The sequence below is a fragment of the Macaca fascicularis genome, chromosome 1 (genome assembly GCF_037993035.2).
Source record: "Macaca fascicularis isolate 582-1 chromosome 1, T2T-MFA8v1.1".
Taxonomy (NCBI): Eukaryota; Metazoa; Chordata; class Mammalia; order Primates; family Cercopithecidae; genus Macaca; species Macaca fascicularis.
The window spans coordinates 203,944,582-203,964,986 of record NC_088375.1 but is presented as its reverse complement, the minus strand read 5'-3'; the positions used below and the strand labels follow the sequence as shown (position 1 = coordinate 203,964,986).

The 20,405-nt window shown below is 45.4% G+C and overlaps 1 protein-coding gene across 49 annotated transcripts in view; it reads right to left on the bottom strand.

Annotated features, from left to right (window-relative positions):
* Window positions 1-14,680, bottom strand: part of PUM1 (pumilio RNA binding family member 1) — a 136,603-nt gene extending 121,923 nt beyond the window's left edge. For all 49 annotated transcript variants that reach the window (XM_065526124.1, XM_065526128.1, XM_065526120.2 and 46 more), the window contains exons 1-2: window positions 14,579-14,680; window positions 7,862-8,235 (exon numbers count right to left, since the gene is read on the bottom strand). In XM_065526124.1, coding sequence (XP_065382196.1) covers window positions 7,862-8,224 — 363 coding nt within the window. In that variant the 5' untranslated portion in view covers window positions 8,225-8,235; window positions 14,579-14,680. The remainder of the gene's footprint in view (window positions 1-7,861; window positions 8,236-14,578) is intronic.
* Window positions 14,681-20,405: the final 5,725 nt, after the last annotated feature.

The following is a 20,405-nucleotide window of genomic DNA, read 5'->3' as shown; positions in this document are numbered from 1 at the left end:
AGGGGTGGGTATCAGAATATCATTGTAAGATGGCCATACCAAGTGAAAAAGAGAAAGTACAAGTGGAGTCAAAATATATTCATCCACTGAATTTTTTTTGGGGGGGGAATGGTGTTTCACTCTTGTTGCCCAGAGTAGAGTGCAATGGCACGATCTCCGCTCACCGCAACCTCTACCTCCCAGGTTCAAGCAATTCTCCTGCCTCAGCCACCCAAGTAGCTGGGATTACAGGCGTGTGCCACCACGCCCCACTAATTTTGTATTTTTAGTAGAGATGGGGTTTTTCCACGTTGGTCAGGCCTGTCTCGAACTCCTGACCTCAGGTGATCCGCCCGCCTTCGCCTCCCAAAGTGCTGGGATTACAGGCGTGAGCCACGGCACCCAGCCTCATCCACTGAGTTTTGCCTGGCTCTCTGGAATTATCTCCCATAGGCAGTCAATGTATGGTGAATACGACATATCCTAGTGCTAAAAGAGTGCAAGCAAAGTGGGTAAACTCAGTGGAATTGTCCTCCAAATTTCCCTTCCCCCAGGGCAGAGCTTCTACCTATCTCTGTCCCTCATAATCCAGTACCGAGGCTACAGTTCAGCCAATCGACTTTAAATTTTTTGCCCTATTTCATCAACCACTTTATCCATCCCACAGCAGTTTACACAGAAAACAGATTTCACAATACAAGAATAAAACACTCTCAAGTCAAAGACTTGACCTTCGGCTTTTAGTAATGAAATTTTCAATGTCATTCAGGAAAAAAAAAAAATCTAAAGGTATAAAAATTACTGTCAAACTAAGTTTGTTTTTTTTTTTTTTTTTTTTAGACGGAGTCTTGCTCTGTCGTCCAGGCTGGAGTGCAGTGGCACGATCTTGGCTCACTGCAAGCTCCACCTCCCGGGTTCATGCCATTCTCCTGCCTCAGCCTCCCGAGTAGCTTGGACTACAGGCGCCCGCCACCACGCCCGGCTAATTTGTTGTATTTTTAGTAGAGATGGGGTTTCACCGTGTTAGCCAGGATGGTCTCGATCTCCTGATCTCGTGATCTGCCCGCCTCAGCTTCCCAAAGTGCTGGGATTACAGGCGTGAGCCACTGTGCCCAGCCCAAAATAAGTAACATTTTTAAATAGACAACTCATTTGGGTGAGAAGATGTGTTTTCTAGTGTTGCCTAGTATTTGTTTTTTATAATTTCCTTTATTTCATTCTTTTTCTTTTTTTTTTTTTCAAAGAAACAGGATCTCACTCTCACACAGGCTGGAGTGCCTGAACTCCCTGGGCTCAAGCGATCCTCCCGCCTCAGCTTCCTGAGTAGGACTACAGGCATATGCCACCATGCCCAGCTAATTTTTTTCCTTTTTATTGTAGAGACAGTGTCTCACTGTATTGCCCAGGCTGGTCTCAAACCCCTGGCCTCAAGCAATCCTCCTGACTCAACCTCCTGAGTATCTGGGATTAGAGGCAGGAGCCAATGTACCCAGCTTTGTTTTCTAGTATTTTGCTCCATATCCATTATCTCCTTTTTTTTTTTGAGATAGAGTCTTGCTCTGTCGCCCAGGCTGGAGTGCAGGGGTGCGATCTCGGCTCACTACAACCTCTGCCCTGCCTCCCGGGTTAGAGCAATTCTCATGCCTCAGCCTTTCAAGCAGCTGGAATTACAGTAACGCACCACGATGCCCGGCTAGTTTTTGTATTTTTAGTAGAGACGGGGTTTCACCATGTTGCCCAGGTTGGTCTCGAACTCCTGGCCTCAAGTGATCCGCCCACCTCGGCCTCCCAAAGTGCTGGGATTACAGGCACAAGCCACCACGCCTGGCCCAATATCCATCATCCTTTTTCTTTTTTTTTGAGACGGAGTTTCCCTGTCACCCAGGCTGGAGTACAGTGGCGGGATCTCGGCTCACTGCAACCTCTGCCCCCTCCCCCGGATTCAAGTGATTTTCCTGCCTCAGCCTCCTGAGTAGCTGGGATTACAGGCACGCACCACCACATCTGGCTAATTTTTGTATTTTTGGTAGAGACAGGGTTTCACCACGTTGGCTGGTCTCAAACGCCTGACCTCACCCTCCCAAAGGGCCTGCCTCAGCCTCCCAAAGGGCTGGGATTACAGGCATGAGCCACCACGCCCGGTCCGCATTATCTAATTGTACACTGTGGGTATAATTGTACAGGCAAAACAAAAAAATTTTTTTTTCATGAGACTTCTTTCCCTTACTTCCCTCCAAAGACCTCAATTTGGCCCAAAAATGAGGACTCTAAAGTTTCTACCTGTACCAGATACAACAATTTTATGTATTACACCAAATGATGTTTCTATTATTAAAGTAGAAAAAAAGAAAAATACGGAAAGACCATAAAGAGCTTGCATGTTTTAGGCCAGGAATGGTGGCTCACGCCTGTAATCCCAGCACTTTGGGAGGCCGAGGCGGGCGGATCACCTGAGGTCAGGAGCTCGAGACCAGCCGGGCGACATGGTGAAACCCCATCTCTACAAAAGAAGAAAAAAAAAAAATTAGGCGGGCATAATGATAGTTGCCTGTAATCCCAGCTACTCAGGAGGCTGAGGCAGGAGATTCACTTGAACCTGAGAGGCAGAGGCTGCAGTGAGCCAAGATTGAGCCACTGAACTCTAGCCTGGGCAACAGAGTGAGACTCCATCTCAATAAAAAAAAGAGAGGAAAACTCAACCACTAAGAGGATTTGCTACATCAAACAGGAAAATCCTAACTTCAAAAGGGCTTCTCATGGGCTCAAGTGATCCTCCTACCTCAGTCCTCCAAGTAGCTGGGACCACAGGCACAGCGCCACCATGCCTGGCTAATTTGTGTGTATTTTGAAGAGACGAGGTATCACCATGTTGTCCAGGCTGCTCTGGAACTCCTGGGGGCTCAAACCATCCATCCTCCTCGGCCTCCCAAAGTGCTGGGATTACAGGTGTGAGCCACTGCATCCAGCCAAAAGATGAAAAACTTTTCAATGTAAGAATACAAGTGGGTCAGGAATGGTGGCTCACGCCTATAATCTCAGCACTTTGGGAGGCTGAGGCGGGCAGATCACCTGAGGTCAGGAGTTTGTAACTAGCCTGGCCAACATGGTGAAAGCTCGTCTCTACTAAAAATACAAAATTAGCCAGGCATGGTGGTGCACACTTGTAGTCCCAGCTACTGGGGAGACTGAGGCAGGAGAATCACTTGAACCCAGGAGGGTTGCAGTGAGCTGAGATCGCACCACTGCACTCTAGCCTGGACTACAGAGTGAGACTTTATCTCAAAAAAAAAAAAAAAAAAAAAAAAAAAGGGAGTTTGAGACCAGCCTGAGCATGGTGAAACTCCATCTTTACAAAAAATACAAAGATGATCTAGGCGTTGTGGCGTGCGCCTGTGGTTCCAGCAAAGGGAGGCTAAGGCAGAAGAATCGCTGGAGCCGGGGAGGCAGAGGTTGCAGTGAGCCTAGATGGTGCCCACTGCACTCCAGCCTGGGCAACAGGAGCAAAACCCTGTCTCAATAAATAAAAAGAAAAAAGTGTAAAAGCGATTGCTCTTAAAAGGGAGTAATTATGAGAGAAAAAGTAGCTGGCATGATATGGAGTTCCCCTCACTCCAACACTACTGGCATCACAGCCTGTGATATTCTTTACTTCACTAGTTCACTGGTGAAAGCATCCCGCCAATTTGATCTTAAACTCTGTTCCATTATGGCCAAAGGGCCATTAAAAAAAAAAAAAAAGAGGCCCAGTGGTAGGGTAGAATGAGCTGGCAATAGATCACTTTATATTGAGTCATTCTGTCTCTACAGAGATAAGTTTCCATCCACATTACCACTTAGAACACATATGTAATAAAAAACAGACCTGAAGAAAAATGGACTTTACCATTACTGCTTTTGGGAGCTGGGGGGAAGTACTCCTGCAATTATAGGAGAATGGTCAACATTTGTATTCATCTCATTATTATTAAAGTTTACAATCTCTAAATTTCAAGCAAAATCATGGCAAAGCAATTCTTTGGCCCTGTAATGTGCCACTTGGTTGCATAGTTTTGTCTGGTTTATCTTGCCTAGGCAAGCAGAAATAGATCTAGAACATGGACACTGGAATCAAAGACTGATTTCAAAAACCAGGTATTACCTGGTAACAAAGGCTCAGTTTCTCACTTTTCAAAAAAGGATGTTTATCTCCTTCACAGGATTGCTGAAAGGATTAAGTATAGGAAATACAATAGCCCAATGCCTAGAACATAATAAATGTTTCCATTATCATCAGTGGTTCTCAACCTCTTTTCCACTCTGGCCCGCGTGACAGATCAGGCACCCTCTTACACCTCCTATCAGTAACAGTGGCTAATAAGGGCAAAGATTCTCCACCTAGAGATGTGCCCCTTTGCTCTTCAATTATACTACCCTCACCACAGCTGCCTATCCAAGTGGCCTCTACCTGTTGCCATGTGTTTCCCAGCAGGATGGCTGAGCTGTAAGATCCACTCATTTACCTGAGCGCAAAACTGAAGAAACTCTGGTCTTCCCTCATTCAATCAACACGAAAGTTTCATAATACCTCCTGGAAAAGGGGCATGAAAAACACAAGTCTCTGATCTAGAATAGTTCAGTCCAGAAGGTGAGAACAACACTAAAACCAGTACAATACACTATAATGACTACAGAAAAGTAATCTGTGGGTGGTCCACAACTGCAACATACCAACTACCCTGAGTTCCCCAACGTTGTTCACTATTTCATGTGTCCAGCCCAAAGAATTATGTTGTAATGATGAATGCCAATTCCAAGGTCACTGGTTTAGGCCACCTGGATGGGAAACAGGTTTTGCCATTTACTAGTATTAACTCAAGTTTGCTAACTGACCTGGATAAAACTGCTCAGTAAGTCAGATGTGATTCCTTATGATAGGGCTCAGTGTAAGACAGAGGCCTGAGTAAGCCTTCAATAAATGCTTGTTAACTTGCACAGCAATAATCAGATCTTAGAGCTCTGCCAAGGACTGACCTAGAGTTTGATTTGCTCACCTAGCAAAGAACAGGCCAGGCACCTTGACTCTCCTTTCAGTTTTCACCCATCAGTCTATCATTAGGAAACACAACAAAAGATCTTATAGATCTTTATTACAGATTTTAAAAAACCAATGTTTATGATTTTTAAATAACGTTTAGCCAAAAAGTATAGAGATTACAGGGTTTGTTTTTGCCCCCTACACAGATGCTACCCAAATTAAATACCTCCTACCTTGATCTCCCGCTACATGTAGAGCTGCCTACAGTACACACCTAGATATTCTGCTTCTACCTCAAACTCAACAGGTGTACTATCAAATGTAATCGCCGTGTCCCAAACCAGAGCCACTCTGCACTTTTCCTCCATAAGATTTCTAATTCAATCACCAAATTCTGTACATATCTTCATCCCAAAGAAAGAGAAAACCTTTTTTTTTTTTTTTTCCTGGAGACAAGAGTTTCGCTCTTGTCACTCAGGCTGGAGTGCAACGGTGTGATCTCTCATGTTGGCCAGGCTGGTCTTTAACTCCTAACCTCAGGTGATCCACCTGCCCTTGACCTCCCAGTGTTGGGATTACAGGCATGAGCCACCACACCCAGCCGAAAATCTTCTCTTTTTTCGTTTTTTTTTTTTTTTTTTTTTTTGATACAGTGTGTCACTCTGCTGCCCAGGTTGAAGTGCAGTGGCATGATTTCTGTTCACTGCAATCTCTGCCGCCCAGGCTCAAGCAATCCTTCCACCTCAGCCTCCCAAGTAGCTGGGACCACAGGCATGTGCCACCACACCCAGCTAATTTTTTACTTTATTTTTTTGAGATGGAGTTTCACCCGTTGCCCAGGTTGGAGTGCAATGGCAAGATCTCAGCTCACTGCAAACTCCCTGTCCCGTGTTCAAGTGACTCTCCTGCCTCAGCCTCCCAAGAAGCTGGGATTACAGGCATGCACCACCATGCCTGGCTAATTTTTGCATTTTTAGTAGAGACGGGGTTTCACCATGTTGGTCAGGCTGGTCTCGAACTCCTGACCTGAGGTGATCCACCTACCTTGGCCTCCCAAAGTGCTGGGATGACAGGCGTGAGCCACTGCACCCAGGCTGTCTTTGTTTCTACTATGGTAAAGGAGTGGCCAGATGCAGTGGCTCACACTTGTAATCCCAGCACTCTGGGAGTCCAAGGTGGGTAGATCACTTTGAGCCCAGGAGTTTGAGACCAGTCTGGCCAACATGGCAAAACCCCGTCTCTACAAAAAATACAAAAAGTAGCCGGGTGTGGTGTTGCACACCTGTAGTCCCCAGCTACTCAGGAGGCTGAGGTGGGAGGATCACTTGAACCAGGGAGGCCATGGTTGCAGTGAGCCAAGATCACATCACCACACTCCAGCCTGGATGACAGAGCCAGACCCTGTCTCAAAAAAAAAAAAAAAAAAAAAAAAAAAAAGGGCTGGGCACGGTGGCTCACACCTGTAATCCCAGCACTTTGGGAGGCCAAGGCAGGTGGATCACTTGAACTCAGGAGTTCAAGACCAGACTGGCCAACATGGTGAAACCCCCTCTCTACTAAAAATACAAAAATTAGCCAGGCATGGAGGTGGGTGTCTGTAATCTCACTTGGGAGGGTGAGGCAGGAGAACTGCTTCAACCTGGGACGGTGAAGCTGCAGTGAGCTGAGATGGCGCCACTGCACTCCAGACTGGGCGACAGAGCGAGACTCCGTCTCAAAAAAAAAAAAAAAAAGAGAGAAAAAACTATGGTTCACTTTTGGGGGGTTCAGAGGAAGTATAATAAATTCAGACTTGCAGGTATGTTTGTACCTGATTTTTTCTGAAGTAAAACAGAAGGATTAGAGTCCTAATGAAAAATGTCAGTTCTCACTAATCAGTACTCAGATGGGTGACACAAAATGAACCTTTCCAAATTCAACCTATACCCAATTTCAGAGAGTACCCTGATCAAAACAGTCTAATCTTTTGGTTGGTCACTATCAAGAAGTCAGGAAACATGATCAGGCTAACCTCTCTTCTCAGTAAAATATGCTATGATTCCCACTTTGGTTTTAGATTTATAAGACTAAACATGCTAAAATTAAAAACTAAACAATAACAAGAGGACAAAGGTGGTTAAAACCTAAAAGCCACAACCACTGCTCTCTGACACAATATATCAGTCCCATTTCAAATAAATTTCACTTGAGCAGCTGATGTTATCAACTTCCCCTACTTTCAACTACAACATCTTAAAATCAAGTCACCCACACCCAAGAGAAAAGATTCAAAAATATGTATCTGTCCTATAAACAACCCCAGCAGTTCTTATATCAATAGTAAAAAAAAAGTATCCTTTGTTCCAAAAAAAGTGTTCTTAAAAATGCATCGTATAGGCCAGGCGTGGGTGGCTCACAACTGTAGTCTCAGCACTTTGGGAGGCCGAAGGCGGCAGATCACTTGAGGTCAGGAGTTCAAGGCCAGCCTGGCCAACATGGTGAAACCCCGTTTCTACTGAAAATACAAAATCAGCCAGGCGTGGTGGTGCACACCTGTAGTCCCAGCTACTCAGGAGGCTGAGGCAGGAGAATTGCTTGAACCTGGGAGGCGGCGGATGCAGTGAGCCAAGATTGGGTGACTGCATTCCAGCCTGGGTGACAGAGCAAGACTCCATCTCGAATGAATGAAGTGGCTATTTACTATTTAGCACCAGAATGATAAATGACCCAGTAACAGTATTACAACGATCAACCTTTAAAACAAGTAACTGTTTGTACCAAATGAAATTAGCAATTTAAGTTTTTAAAGACATTCATTGAAAGCAGATATCCTAAGTGGACAGTGATTATAAAGGAATGTCAAAGCTGAAATAGTGAACTTTTTTTTACCTGATGCTCTGCATGAATGTTATCCCCAGTAGGCCATCGATGTTTGCTATTATTATAGCCGCCTCCTCCACTTCCTCCTCCCCCAAGCTGCTCACCATGCTGCCTCTGAAAGAAGTAGTCCACCATAGCGTCGTCCTGGGAACGGCCTGCAACTCCTATGGATCCTGGGACAGGGCTGGAGTGAGTCCCAGCTGCAAGAGCCTGATTTGCAGCTGGTTGTGGCTGCGCTTGCGACCCTGTTCCAGATGTCAAAACAACAGGCATGTTGGGATTAGCTGGTTCTTGAGGGTGATGTTTCAGGTGGGGGCTGAAAGAGTCCTGCCAAAGCACTGCTTTTCTCTTCAAGACACATGCAACGCTCATTCCACCAACACCTAAGGACAAACAGGTTACAAATGTTTAATATTTGCATCTCCTGAAACATAAAATACACCAAGATAAAAACATGAACCCCACATCTTTTGCAATAAATAAATATCATTGGTGGCATGCACTCTGGCATGGTATTGAGATTAGAACTCAATACTACAACTTCAGGGAAGTTTATGTTGTTAAACAACATGTTAGACTTCTATCAATCTACCCAACTTATTTATACCTCAAACCAACTGACAGTTTCTAAATTAACAAAAGCTTTTTTTTTTTTGAGACAGAGTTTTGCCCTTGTTGCCCAGGCTGAGGTGCAATGACGCGATCTCAGCTCACTGCAACCTCCGCCTCCTAGATTCAAGCGATTCTTCTGCCTCAGCCTCCGGAGTAGCTGGTACTACAGGCACCCACCACCACGGCCGGCTAATTTTTTGTATTTTTAGTAGAGACGGGTTTAATCATGTCGGCCAGGCTGGTCTTGAACTCCCGACCTCAGGTGATCTGCCTGCCTCGGCCTCCCAAAGTGCTGAGATTACAGGCGTGAGCCACCGCGCCCAGCCCCAAAAGCCTTTTTAAAACTATCACAACTTCGGCTGGGTGTGGTGGCTCATGCCTGTAATCCCAGCACTTTGGGAGGCCGAGGTGGGTGGATCACCTGACGTCAGGAGTTCGAGACCAGTCTGGTCAACATGGTGAAACCCCGTCTCTACTAAAAATATAAAAATCAGCCAGGCGTGATGCTGGGTGCCTATAATCCCAGCTACTCGGGAGGCTGAGGCAGGAGAATGGCTTGAATCCAGGAGGCAAAGGTTGCAGTGAGCCGAGATCGCGCCACTGCACTCCAGCCTGGGCGACAGAGTGAGACTCTGTCTCAAAAAATAAATTAATTAAATAAATAAATAAATCACAACTTTACAGCTGGAGCAGACATATGCTAATAAGTAAACAAAAGCCTAAACCCATATATAATTAGCAATGTGGCTCAGCTTGTCTAATTTGAAAGGATCCCTTAAAGTGTCCAACATATTGGCCAGACGCGGTGGCTCAAGCCTGTAATCCCAGCACTTTGGGAGGCCGAGACGGGCGAATCACAAGGTCAGGAGATTGAGACCATCCTGGCTAACATGGTGAAACCCCATCTCTACTAAAAAATACAAAAAACTAGCCAGACAAGGTGGCGGGCGCCTGTAGTCCCAGCTACTCAGGAGGCTGAGGCAGCAGAATGGCATAAACCAGGGAGGTGGAGCTTGCAGTGAGCTGAGATCCGGCCACTGCACTCCAGCCGGGGCAACAGAGCGAGACTCCGTCTCAAAAAAAAAAAAAAAGTGTCCAACATATTGGCCGGGTGAGGTGGCTCACACCTATAATCCTAACACTTTGGAGGCCAAGGTGGGTATATTACTTGAGGTCAGGAGTTCGAGACCAGCATGGCCAACATTATGAAACCCCATCTCTACTGGAAATACAAAAATTAGCTGGGTGTGGTGGTATACACTTCCCAGCTACTTGGGAGGCTGAGGCAAGAGAATCATTTCAACTCGGGAGGCGGAGGTTGCAGTGAGCCAAATTCACACCACTGCACTCCAGCCTGGGCGACAAATCAAGACTCTACCTCATTTAAAAAAAAGAAAAAACCTCCAATATATTGATAGGATACTCCTTAAAGAAACAATAAGACCCTCTGACCAAGAAGAGCAGCAGAATGCTCTTAGCCTAAGCCCTCTCCTCAGTTGTCACTGATTTTTAAAAGCATCAATATTTTTACCAGTAACTTACAACTATTAATTGTAATCGCATTATGCCATTAGTACTTCAGCTACTATAAATAGGATGAGACCAAACCAAATTTAAACGCTTTATATTAGTATAGAAAGCCTCACTACAGGCTGGGCACGGTGGCTCACTCCTGTCATCCCAGCACCTTTGGAGACTTAGGCAGGGAGAATCGCTTGAGCCAGGAGCTGAAGACCAGCCTGGGCAACACAGTGAGACCCCCATCTCTATTACTTTATTAAGAAATAAGGCTCTAAGAAGGCCAGTGGAGGCCGGGCACGGAGGCTTATGCCTGTAATCCCAGCACTTTGGGAGGCTGAGGCAGGCAGATCATGAGGTCAGGAGATCGAGACCATCCTGGCTAACATGGTGAAACCCTGTCTCTACTAAAAACATAAAAATTAGCCAGGCATGGTGGCACACGCCTGTAATCCCAGCTACTCAGGAGGCTGAGGCAGAAGAACCACTTGAACCAAGGAGGTGGAGGTTGCAGTGAGCCGAGATCGTGCCACCGCACTCCAGCCTGGGCGACAAAGCGAGACTCTGTCTCAAAAAAAAGACAAATAAAATAAAATAAATAATTTTTTAATTATTAAAAAAAAAAAAAAGAAAGCCTCACTATAAAAACCAGAAGCCTCAGCTGGGTGTGGCGGCTCACACCTACAATCCCAGCACTTTGGGAGGCTGAGGTGGGCAGATAGCTTGAGCCCAGGAGTTCAAGAACAGCCTGAACAACATAGCAAGACCTATCTCTACTAAAAATAATTAGCCAGGCATGGTGGCATGTGCCTATAGTCCCAGCTACTCGGGAGGCTTAGGTGAGTGGATCATTTGAGCCCAGGAGTGGAAGGTTGCACACCCGCTTGGGCAAGAGTGAGATCCTGTCTCAAAAGCAAACAAACAAAAAACAGAAGCTTCAACACGGTAATAGTGTAACAAATATATCGCAGACATTGTCTCATCACAAAAGCACTGAAAAGCAGCCATTATTATTTCTATTTTACAAAAGAAAACACTAAGGTACAGGAGGAAAATGTGGTGTGTCCAAGGCCATTCAATTAGCAAGTAGCGGAGAAAGGATTCAAACCCTAATCTGTTCTGTTCCCAAGCTTACTTCTTTCTACTAACTCCTTGCAGGAGTAACTCAACAGTATCGCTCACTTGTATCCTCTGGAAGACCAACAAAGAATCCCTGAAATGTTACTATGAAACGTTAAAGTTACTTAAAATCAAAAACGACATCTGTATTTAAGATAGAACACTTACCAGCCTGTGGGTGCTTTTAAAAAATGCTACAAAGTGTCCGGGCGCAGTGGCTTATGCCGGTAATCCCAGCACTTTGGGAGGCGGAGGCAGGCACATCACAAGGTCAGAATTCGAGACCAGCCTGGCCTATATGCTGAAACCCTGTTTCTACTAAAAATATAAAAATTAGCCAGGTGTGGTGGCACGTGCCTGTAGTCCCAGCTACTCGGGAGGCTGAGGCAGAAGAATCGCTTCAACCAGGGAGGCGGAGGTTGCAGTGAGCGGAGATCCAGCCACTGCACTCCAGCCTGGGCAACAGAGTGAGACTCCATCTTAAAAAAAAAAAAAAAAAAAAACCTACAGAGTAAATAAATCAGTTACCAATTAGGACACACCTGTCCACAGCCACCAGTCTAATTTCAAAGCCATCAGCCTAACAGTCTACTGCTACAAATGCCTTATCTCTCCTCCCAACTCCCACTGTGATGCTTCAAAAACAAATTTATAACAAATCTACTATCTCTCTGTTGCATAAATAAACCTTCTGATAAAGTAGCATTTGCTTCTCACAAGTAAATTCATGTTCTGAAGCCAGCCTAAGAAGACACAATGGAATCTGTAATTTGTTTAAAGTCTAATTTGGAAATGCCTAGTCTAGCTTAAGAATTCCAATCCATCAGAACCTTAGCAGGGTACTGGAGTAGCCTAACCTAGACACTAATCCATGCTCAAGTACCAAAACCAAAAAGTCATAGCCCTGTTTCACCACTGGTCTTTCAAAAATGCAAACCAGCCTAATGCCTCCCTGCTTGGTTTTTTAAAGAATCCATTACTCTCTTAGTACCAATACTAGACGGTCCCATTTTGTTCTAAAAGGAAATCTCGATCTAACAATCTTTGTTCTAAAGCAGGCCAAGGGTTCCAAAACCCAAGTTCTGCCACTAAACCAACAACCTGTTTCCTCATCTAGAAAATGAAAGAAATCCTTCCTCTATGACTCTCAATGTTTTGGGTTTTTCTTAATCAAAATGAGATAAATGTAAAAGTTTTTGGTAAATTTAAAGTCATCGTGCTTAAGAGTCTTAGAATTTAGTTAAGGCAACGGAACTCCAGTCCATAACAGAATTCCTAAAACAGCAAATGCAATCTTTTCTGAAATAAAAAGCCTTCTCAAAATAGTTATCTAGGAGGGTGAGAGAAGGATAATGAGATTACCTAAGGAGGACAATGTACAGTATTCCAGTGATGGGCCCACAAAAAGTCCTGACTTCACCACTACGCAATACACCCAAGTAAAAATTACACTTGAACCTCACAAATTATACAAATAAAAAATATTTTAAAAAACAATAGTTATCTAACAAAGATATCCACATAAAAGAGGAGTTTATCACTGAAGCACACTAAACACAACTTCATTCTAAAAGGAATGGGGGGAAGGAAAGACTCCTATAAAAACGTTCAAACAAAACAATTGGCTTTTGTAAAGCTATCCGTATGCCCTAAGACTTCCTGCTTTACCTAAAGAGGCAAGGCAGTTTCTCAAACCAGAGAAAACCCGGCAGGACAATTTCAAAGTGAGCAAATACCTAAGCAATTAACATGTATCTAGGGTAGTTTTGTAATATTTTGGCAAATACGGCACAAAAATTAAAAACTCAGTATCCTAAATATCAGAAAAGCTCACTAAAAACTTAGGTGTAGCATTTAAAATGTGATTTTTTTAACAAATGACTCCTTATAAGTACTTCAAGCAACTAGCAGCGCTCAGTCTAGCTACTCTTTCAGCTTTCAAGTGTTTACAAAGTTGTTTAAAATATCACTAATTGAGTTGAATTCAAATGAACACGGTTCAATCTATTTCCATGGCTCACCTTTTACTAAAATGCTCAGTGGTTTAAAAGGTGTTTATTTTTACCACACTTAACAAACATTCTGTGGTCATAAATTTATTTTAAAGCAGTTCATCTCAAACCTAAACAAATTCCAACTTCAAAAAGCTGTGGCCTTGAACAAAATGAATTGTGGCTAAAGCAAAACACTAACTCAAAGTTCAGAATCCGGAGAGCGTTTCCAAAGGGCCCAGATAAAGAATCAACAGCTCCCGAGTGTTTTATAAAGTTAAAATTAGCAACGGGTCAAAATGTTTATTTTGCTTACGAAAACTGCATCGGAAGCTACATTTCTTGAGGGTGGGCCTGTCTTGGTAAGTTTTTAGGTGCTTTCAAAAAACAAAATGCTAAGCCTATTGTTTCAGAAGTTAACTGACTTTAAAACAGAACCCAGGAAAAGCTTCATAAAATCTTATTCTTAATTAATCCCAGTAATAACAGGAATTGAGCAAAATGGTATCGAGGGCTGAGAACAGTGTTTTCTTAATTGAACAATAAAAGGTAACAATCCTTTAAGAGTTACGGGAGGATAAAGCCTTCTCTGGTAATGCTGTGTGTGGGTTTCTGGCTTTGTTTTTTTCGGCGGGGGCGGGGGGGTGCTATAGGAGGGAAAAGTTACAGGAGTGTATTCCTCGCTTGACGTGGGAATGGTACTGACAAGTAAAACAAATGACCTATGTTTACCAAGCACGTTTGTGAGGACTAAAACTATCTAGTATTGTGTATCTAGATTTTCCTACAAGCAAGGGGTGAATCCCTCTTTGAGTTAAGAGATACACCAACACCGGGAGGCTCAAAGAGGAAGAACCCACCAAAAACACAAGCTCACACGGAAACAAAAGGCCACAGCACTCAGGAGCCTAAAAAGCATTCTGAAACTTCCTGATCGCCACTTCTCCACATTTAAGGCTCGCAAAGTTCCCCCACGGTGAATCTCGCCTGTGGACAAGGGCCACGGCTGCTTCTAAAGCGATTTATTGTTCCTCCTCCACCGGCGCTGCCACGGAAGCTCAAGAAGTCGAAGAAATCGGGGTGGCACAGAATTACACTCCATGGCCACACAGAAGACTCGGGGCTTCGCAAACCCATCAAAAAAAGAAACCCGAATAGCAACATCAATCTTCGGTGGTTCCCAACAGGGCAGGGCAAAAAACGTAGAGGCACGTCTACGCCCTGGGCTCGGGCCTAAACCCCCAGCATTTTCCTAGCTTCGACCCCGCTCCCCACCCCCTCCCTCCTTTGATAACAATAGGGGCCTTGCTGCTGACTCCAAAACATGTACGAGCAACAGCGAGTGAGAAGCCTCAGCCAGGGCCCCGGCGGCTTTTCCAAAGCCCTTCTCACCCCCACAACCGCTCTCAAACACCAATACGAAGGGACAATCTGCTCGCTAGGGGTCCGGAGGAGCGTTTGGGGCCGGTGGGGTGCGGATACTCACGGGCGGAGCGGTAGGATGAAGATGGATTTCAGCCCCCCGATCTTCTCTCTCCGGCGCTCTCGCTCCCCCTTACCTTTCACTCCGACAACATGGCGGCCCACTGGGGACTGGGCTGGCGCGGTGCATCCTGGGATAGGCTCCGGCCCCGGCCCCGGCGGTGGCAGCGGCATGTGCGGAGAAGGCTGGCGGCTGTGGAACAGGTTGCCTGGTTGCCATGCCAACCCAGGGCCTGTGTGAACTCGGGAAACTCTCAGGCAACACAAACGCTGCGCGCGAGTGCCGGCCCGCTAGGCGAGCGCGCGCCGCCAGGGCCTAAGGCGGGGTCCCGCCGGCCCGCACCTGGGAGAACACGGCCCGGAGCTCGACCGAGTCTCGGACGCGCACCCTGCCCCCGCCGCGCCCTCGCAAGCTCGTCCCCGAGCACCACAGCCCGCAGGGTTCGCGGACGGTCACCCGCACGGCGCTGGCCCTGGAGGTTCAGGGTTCAAACCCCTTCTCTGCAGCTTTCTAGCTCTGTGGCCTTATTTAAATCGACCTGCCTCCATTTCCACATTTGTACAATGAAGAAGAAAGTAACCCCCATTTGGCCGGGCGCGGTGGCTCAAGCCTGTAATCCCAGCACTTTGGGAGGCCGAGACGGGCGGATCACGAGGTCAGGAGATCGAGACCATCCTGGCTAACACGGTGAAACCCCGTCTCTACTAAAAATACAAAAAACTAGCCGGGCGAGGTGGCGAGCGCCTGTAGTCCCAGCTACTCGGGAGGCTGAGGCAGGAGAATGGCGTAAACCCGGGAGGCGGAGCTTGCAGTGAGCTGAGATCCGGCCACTGCACTCCAGCCCGGGCTACAGAGCAAGACTCCGTCTCAAAAAAAAAAAAAAAAAAAAAAAAAAGACAGAAAGTAACCCCCACTTAACAGAATGGCCTGGAGGATTAAGTGGAATAATGTATGTCAAGTACTCAGTACAGTGCCTGGGCCTGGTAAGCGGTCCCACAACATACAGGACGAGGTGCGGTGCAGAATGAAAAATACGGGGTCCCTTATTCAAATACTATTACGAATTTCAAGATGGCAACACCACAACATTAAACCAAGAACATGAAACTGCCCTGCTTGTAAGCACTGAATGTTAATGTTAGCTGTTATTCTATCCAGTTTCGAATATCAATGGAAATTTGGCCACTTCAAGAAAGTGACTTTTCAAATCACTCGTATTTGTTAACATATAGTCATACTATCTCTTTTTTAGTATTATTTTTTGAGACGGGGTTTCGTTCATTGTTGCCCAGGCTGGGGTGCAATGGCATGATCTTGGCTCACTGCAACATCCACCTCCTGGGTTCAAGCGATTCTCCCGCCTCAGCCTCCCCAGTAGCTGGGATTAGAGGCATGCACCACCACCCCCGGCTAATTTTGTATTTTTAGTAGAGACAGGGTGTCTCCATGTTGGTCAGGCTCGTCTCAAACTCCGGACTTCAGGAGATCCGCCCGCCTCAGCCTCCCAAAGTCCTGGGATTACAGGCGTGGGCCACCGTGCCCGGCCTTTAATCATACTATCTCAAACTAAACTCAAAATAGATTGAAAACAGACAAATCACAATGCTGTAAAAGACCAGAAGAAGATATGGGGGGAAGCTCTATAACTGGAGGAGGGAAAATGTTTATACTCATGAATCAAAATCAAAAGATCACAAAAGAAAAGATTGAAAGAAATATAAACATCTGTACAGGAAGAGATACCATCAACAAACTAGAACAAATGGCTAAAAAATGTTTGCAATGCACAGCCGGGCGCAGTGGCTCACGCCTATAATCCCAGCACTTTGGGAGACCAAGACGGGTGGATTACGAGGGCAAGAGATCGAGACCATCCTGACCAACATGGTGAAACCCCATCTCTATTAAAAATACAAAAAAATTAGCCGGGCGTGGTGGCGGGCGCCTGTAGTCCCAGCTACTAGGGAGGCTGAGGCAGGAGAATCACTCAAACCCAGGAGGCACAAGTTGCAGTGAGCCGAGATTGTGCCACTGCACTCCAGCCTGGTGACAGAGTGAGACTCCATCTCAAGAAAAAAATAAAATAAAATAAAATAGTGAGTTTTATGGTATACGAAATATATATCAGCTGGGCATGGTAACTCATGCTTGTAATCCCAGCAATTTGGGAGGCAGAGGCGAGTGGATCATGAGGTTATGAGATCAAGAACATCCTGGCCAACGTGGTGAAACCCTGCCTCTACTAAAAATACAAAAATTAGCTGGGCATGGTGGCACACACCTGTAGTGCCAGCTACTTAGGAGGCTGAGGCAGGAGAATCACTTAAGCCTGGGAGGCAGAGGTTGCAGTAAGATGAGATCTTGCCACTGGATTCCAGCCTGGCGACAGAGCAAAGTTCTGTCTCAAAAAAAAAAAGAAAGAAAGAAAAGAAAATGAAATATATCTCAAAGCTGTAAAAGGTGAGAAAAAATAACTAATAAAAAATGCAACTTTAAAGTATAACATTTTCATCTATTAAACACACTGGCCAAAATTAAAATGATTATTAACATAGTGTTTCTACAAGTGTATAAGAAAATCAGTACCATGTTGTTTACATTGCTTGAGTATGTATTATCTTTATTTATTTTTTTTAATTTATTTTTTTTGTGACGGAGTCTTGCTCTGTCGCCCAGGCTGGAGTGCAGTAGCACAATCTTGGCTCACTGCAACCTCCGCCTCCCGGGTTTAAGCGATTCTTCTGCCTCAGCCTCCTGAGCAGCTGGGATTACAGGCATGCACCACCACACCCAGCTAGTTTTCCTATTTTTTAGTAGAGACGGGGTTTTGCCATGTTGGTCAGGCTGGTCTTGAACTCCTGACCTCAAGTGATCCACCTGCCTTGGCATCCCAGAGTGCTGGGATTACAGGCATGAGCCACCACGTCCGACTTATCTTTACTTTAAAAAAACAGAATGTGACTTTTGTTTAAAAAAACAGAAGAGAGAGATTTTAATCTGTGAATGAGCTGGAAGTTGAAGATGTGAGGTTTCCTATTTTCTAGCAGTGTGACCTTGGGAGCATGAGTCCAGTTCCCTCATCTGTTAGATGAGGATATCTATACTCTTCTCGCATGTTACGATGGTTAAATTAACTAACACACGGTAGTGGCTGATACAGCCAGGTGCAGTGACTCACATCAGTAATCCCGGTTATTCCAGAAACTGAAGAAGTAAGATCTCTTGACCCCAGGAGTTCGAGACCACCCTAGGCCATATAGCCAGACTCCCTCTCAAGGAAAAAAAAAAAAAAGTATCTGATACAGAATTATTATTATTATTATTATTTAAAGAATAGAGATGAGGTTTCCCCATGCTTCCCAGGCTGGTCTTGAAATCCTGTGCTCAAGCAATCCTACCGCCTCGACCTCCCAAAGTGCTGGGATTACAGGCTTGAGCCACCACGCCTGGCCCTGATACAGAATTAGTACTCAATAAATATAGCTGTTTGGAGCTGGGCGCAGTGGCTCATGCCTATAATACCAGCACTTTGGGACGCCAAGGTGGACAGATCACCTGAGGTCAGGAATTCGAGACCAGCCTGGCCAACATAACAAAACCCCGTCTCTACTAAAAATACAAAAATTAGCCAGGCATGGTGGCAGGCGCCTGTAATCCCAGCTACTCAGGAGGCTGAAGTAGGAGAATCACTTGAACCCGGGAGGTGGAGGTTACAATGAGCCAAGATCGCACCACTGCACTCCAGCCTGGGCAACAGAGTGAGACTCTGTCTCAAAAATAATAATAATAATAAATAAATATAGCTGTTTGGTTGTAGATGTGGAGTTGTATTCACTTCTGAATCCTCAACTTAGTGCAGGGCATACACTAACTGCTTATTTAAAAAGGAATGAATTTAACAGCTACTGAGAGTGTGGGCCAGTGCGATGATGCACGTCTGTAATCCCAGCATTTTGGGAGGCCAAGGTGGGAGGATTGCTTGAGCCCAGGAGTTTGATGTTATAGTGAGCAGTAATCACACCACTGAACTCCAGCCTGGGTGACAGAATGAGACCTCATTTCCAAAAAAAGAAAAGTGTCCACACTCAAATTCAACAACCCCATAGGATGTTGTATTTGGAAATCCAGCTCTTGAGCCAGACAAGAAATCACTTACTTAACCTCTCTGAGCCTCCATTTTCTCCCCTGTAACATGGGGCTAATAATACAACACTAAATGAAACAAAGCCCATAAAGTATTTAGCCTCATGGGGCCAGGACATTGCAAAGTGCTGGTAACCATAATAGGAAAACCTGCAGGAGAAAATTGAGCAAATGAGCACACATGAAAAAGTTACAAAGTTTTCAGTTTTCAGAACCTTACCACAGGTTCTGTGCTCCATGATTTCATTCTGAGATCCATTACTAACTCCTTAGGTTTTGTTTGTTTGTTTGTTTGTTTTGAGCCGGAGCCTTGCTCTATCGCCCAGGCTAGAGTGCAGTGGCGTGACCTCAGCCCTCTGGGTTCAAGCAATTCTCCTGCCTCAGTCTGCCTCGTAGCTGAGATTACAGGCCTGCGCTGCGCTACCACACCCAACTGATTTTTGTATTTTTAGTAGAGACGGGGTTTCACCATGTTGGCCAGGCTGGTCTCGAACTCCTGACCTCAAGTGATCCACCCGCCTCAGCCTCCCAAAGCGCTGGGATTACAGGCGTGAGCCACTGTGCCCAACCACTCCTTAGCTTCCACTTTAGCTCTTATTATTCAGGTGTAGAGATTCTTTTTTTTTTTTTTTTTTTTTTTTTTTTGAGATGGAGTTTTGCTCTTGTTGCCCAGTCTGGAGTGCAATGGTGCGACCTCGGCTCACTTCAACTTCCGCCTCCCGGGTTGAAGCAATTCTCCTACCTCAGCCTCCAGAGTAGCTGGGATTACAGGCGCCCGCCACCATGCCAGACTAATTTTTTGTATTTTTAGTAGAGATGGGGTTTCACCATATTGGCCAGGCTGGTCTCAAACTCCTGACCTCAGGTGATCCACCCACCTTGCCCTCCCAAAGTGCTGGGATTACGGGGGTGAGCCACCTCACCCGGTCAGGTGTATAGATTCTAATGTCGGTTTAGCCACATCCACGTGGAACCAACCTTCACGTGCCTCCCCATCCAGTCAAATCATGCAATCCCAACAGAATACTTGACACTCATCCATAGATTTCCTTAAAGAATTACCTTCCAGGGCCTGAGGCACCAGCCCAGCCCCCAAATAATCCTATCAGAGCAATGCCTCCAACAAATTCTAGAGACTGTCCTGTTAGCAAATGTTTACCTGTGCCGCACACCGTGTTAAGACTTCTATAATCGCCTGGTATGGTGGCTCACGCCTGTAATCCCAGCACTTTGGGAGGCTGAGGCAGGCAGATCGCTTGAGCTCAAGGAGTTTGATATCAGCCTGGGCAACATGACAAAACCCTGTACTAAAAAATACAAAAATTAGCCTGCAATCCCAGCATTTTGGGATGCCAAGGCATGCGGATCACTTGAGGTCAGGAGTTCAAGACCAGCCTGCCAACGTGGCAAAACCCTGTCTCTGCTAAAAATACAAAAAAAATTAGCCAGGTGTGGTAGTGCATGCCTGTAATTCCAGCTACTGAGGAGGCTGAGGCAGGAGAATCACTTGAACCCAGGAGGCAGAGGTTGTAGTGAGCAGAGATCACGCCACTGCACTCCAGCCTGGGTGATAGAGCAAGACTCTGTCAAAAAAAAAAAAAAAAAAAAAAAAAAAAAAAAAACTTTTATAATCATTATTTCATTTAAAACTCCCAAAATATCTATGACATAGACGAAATTATTATTC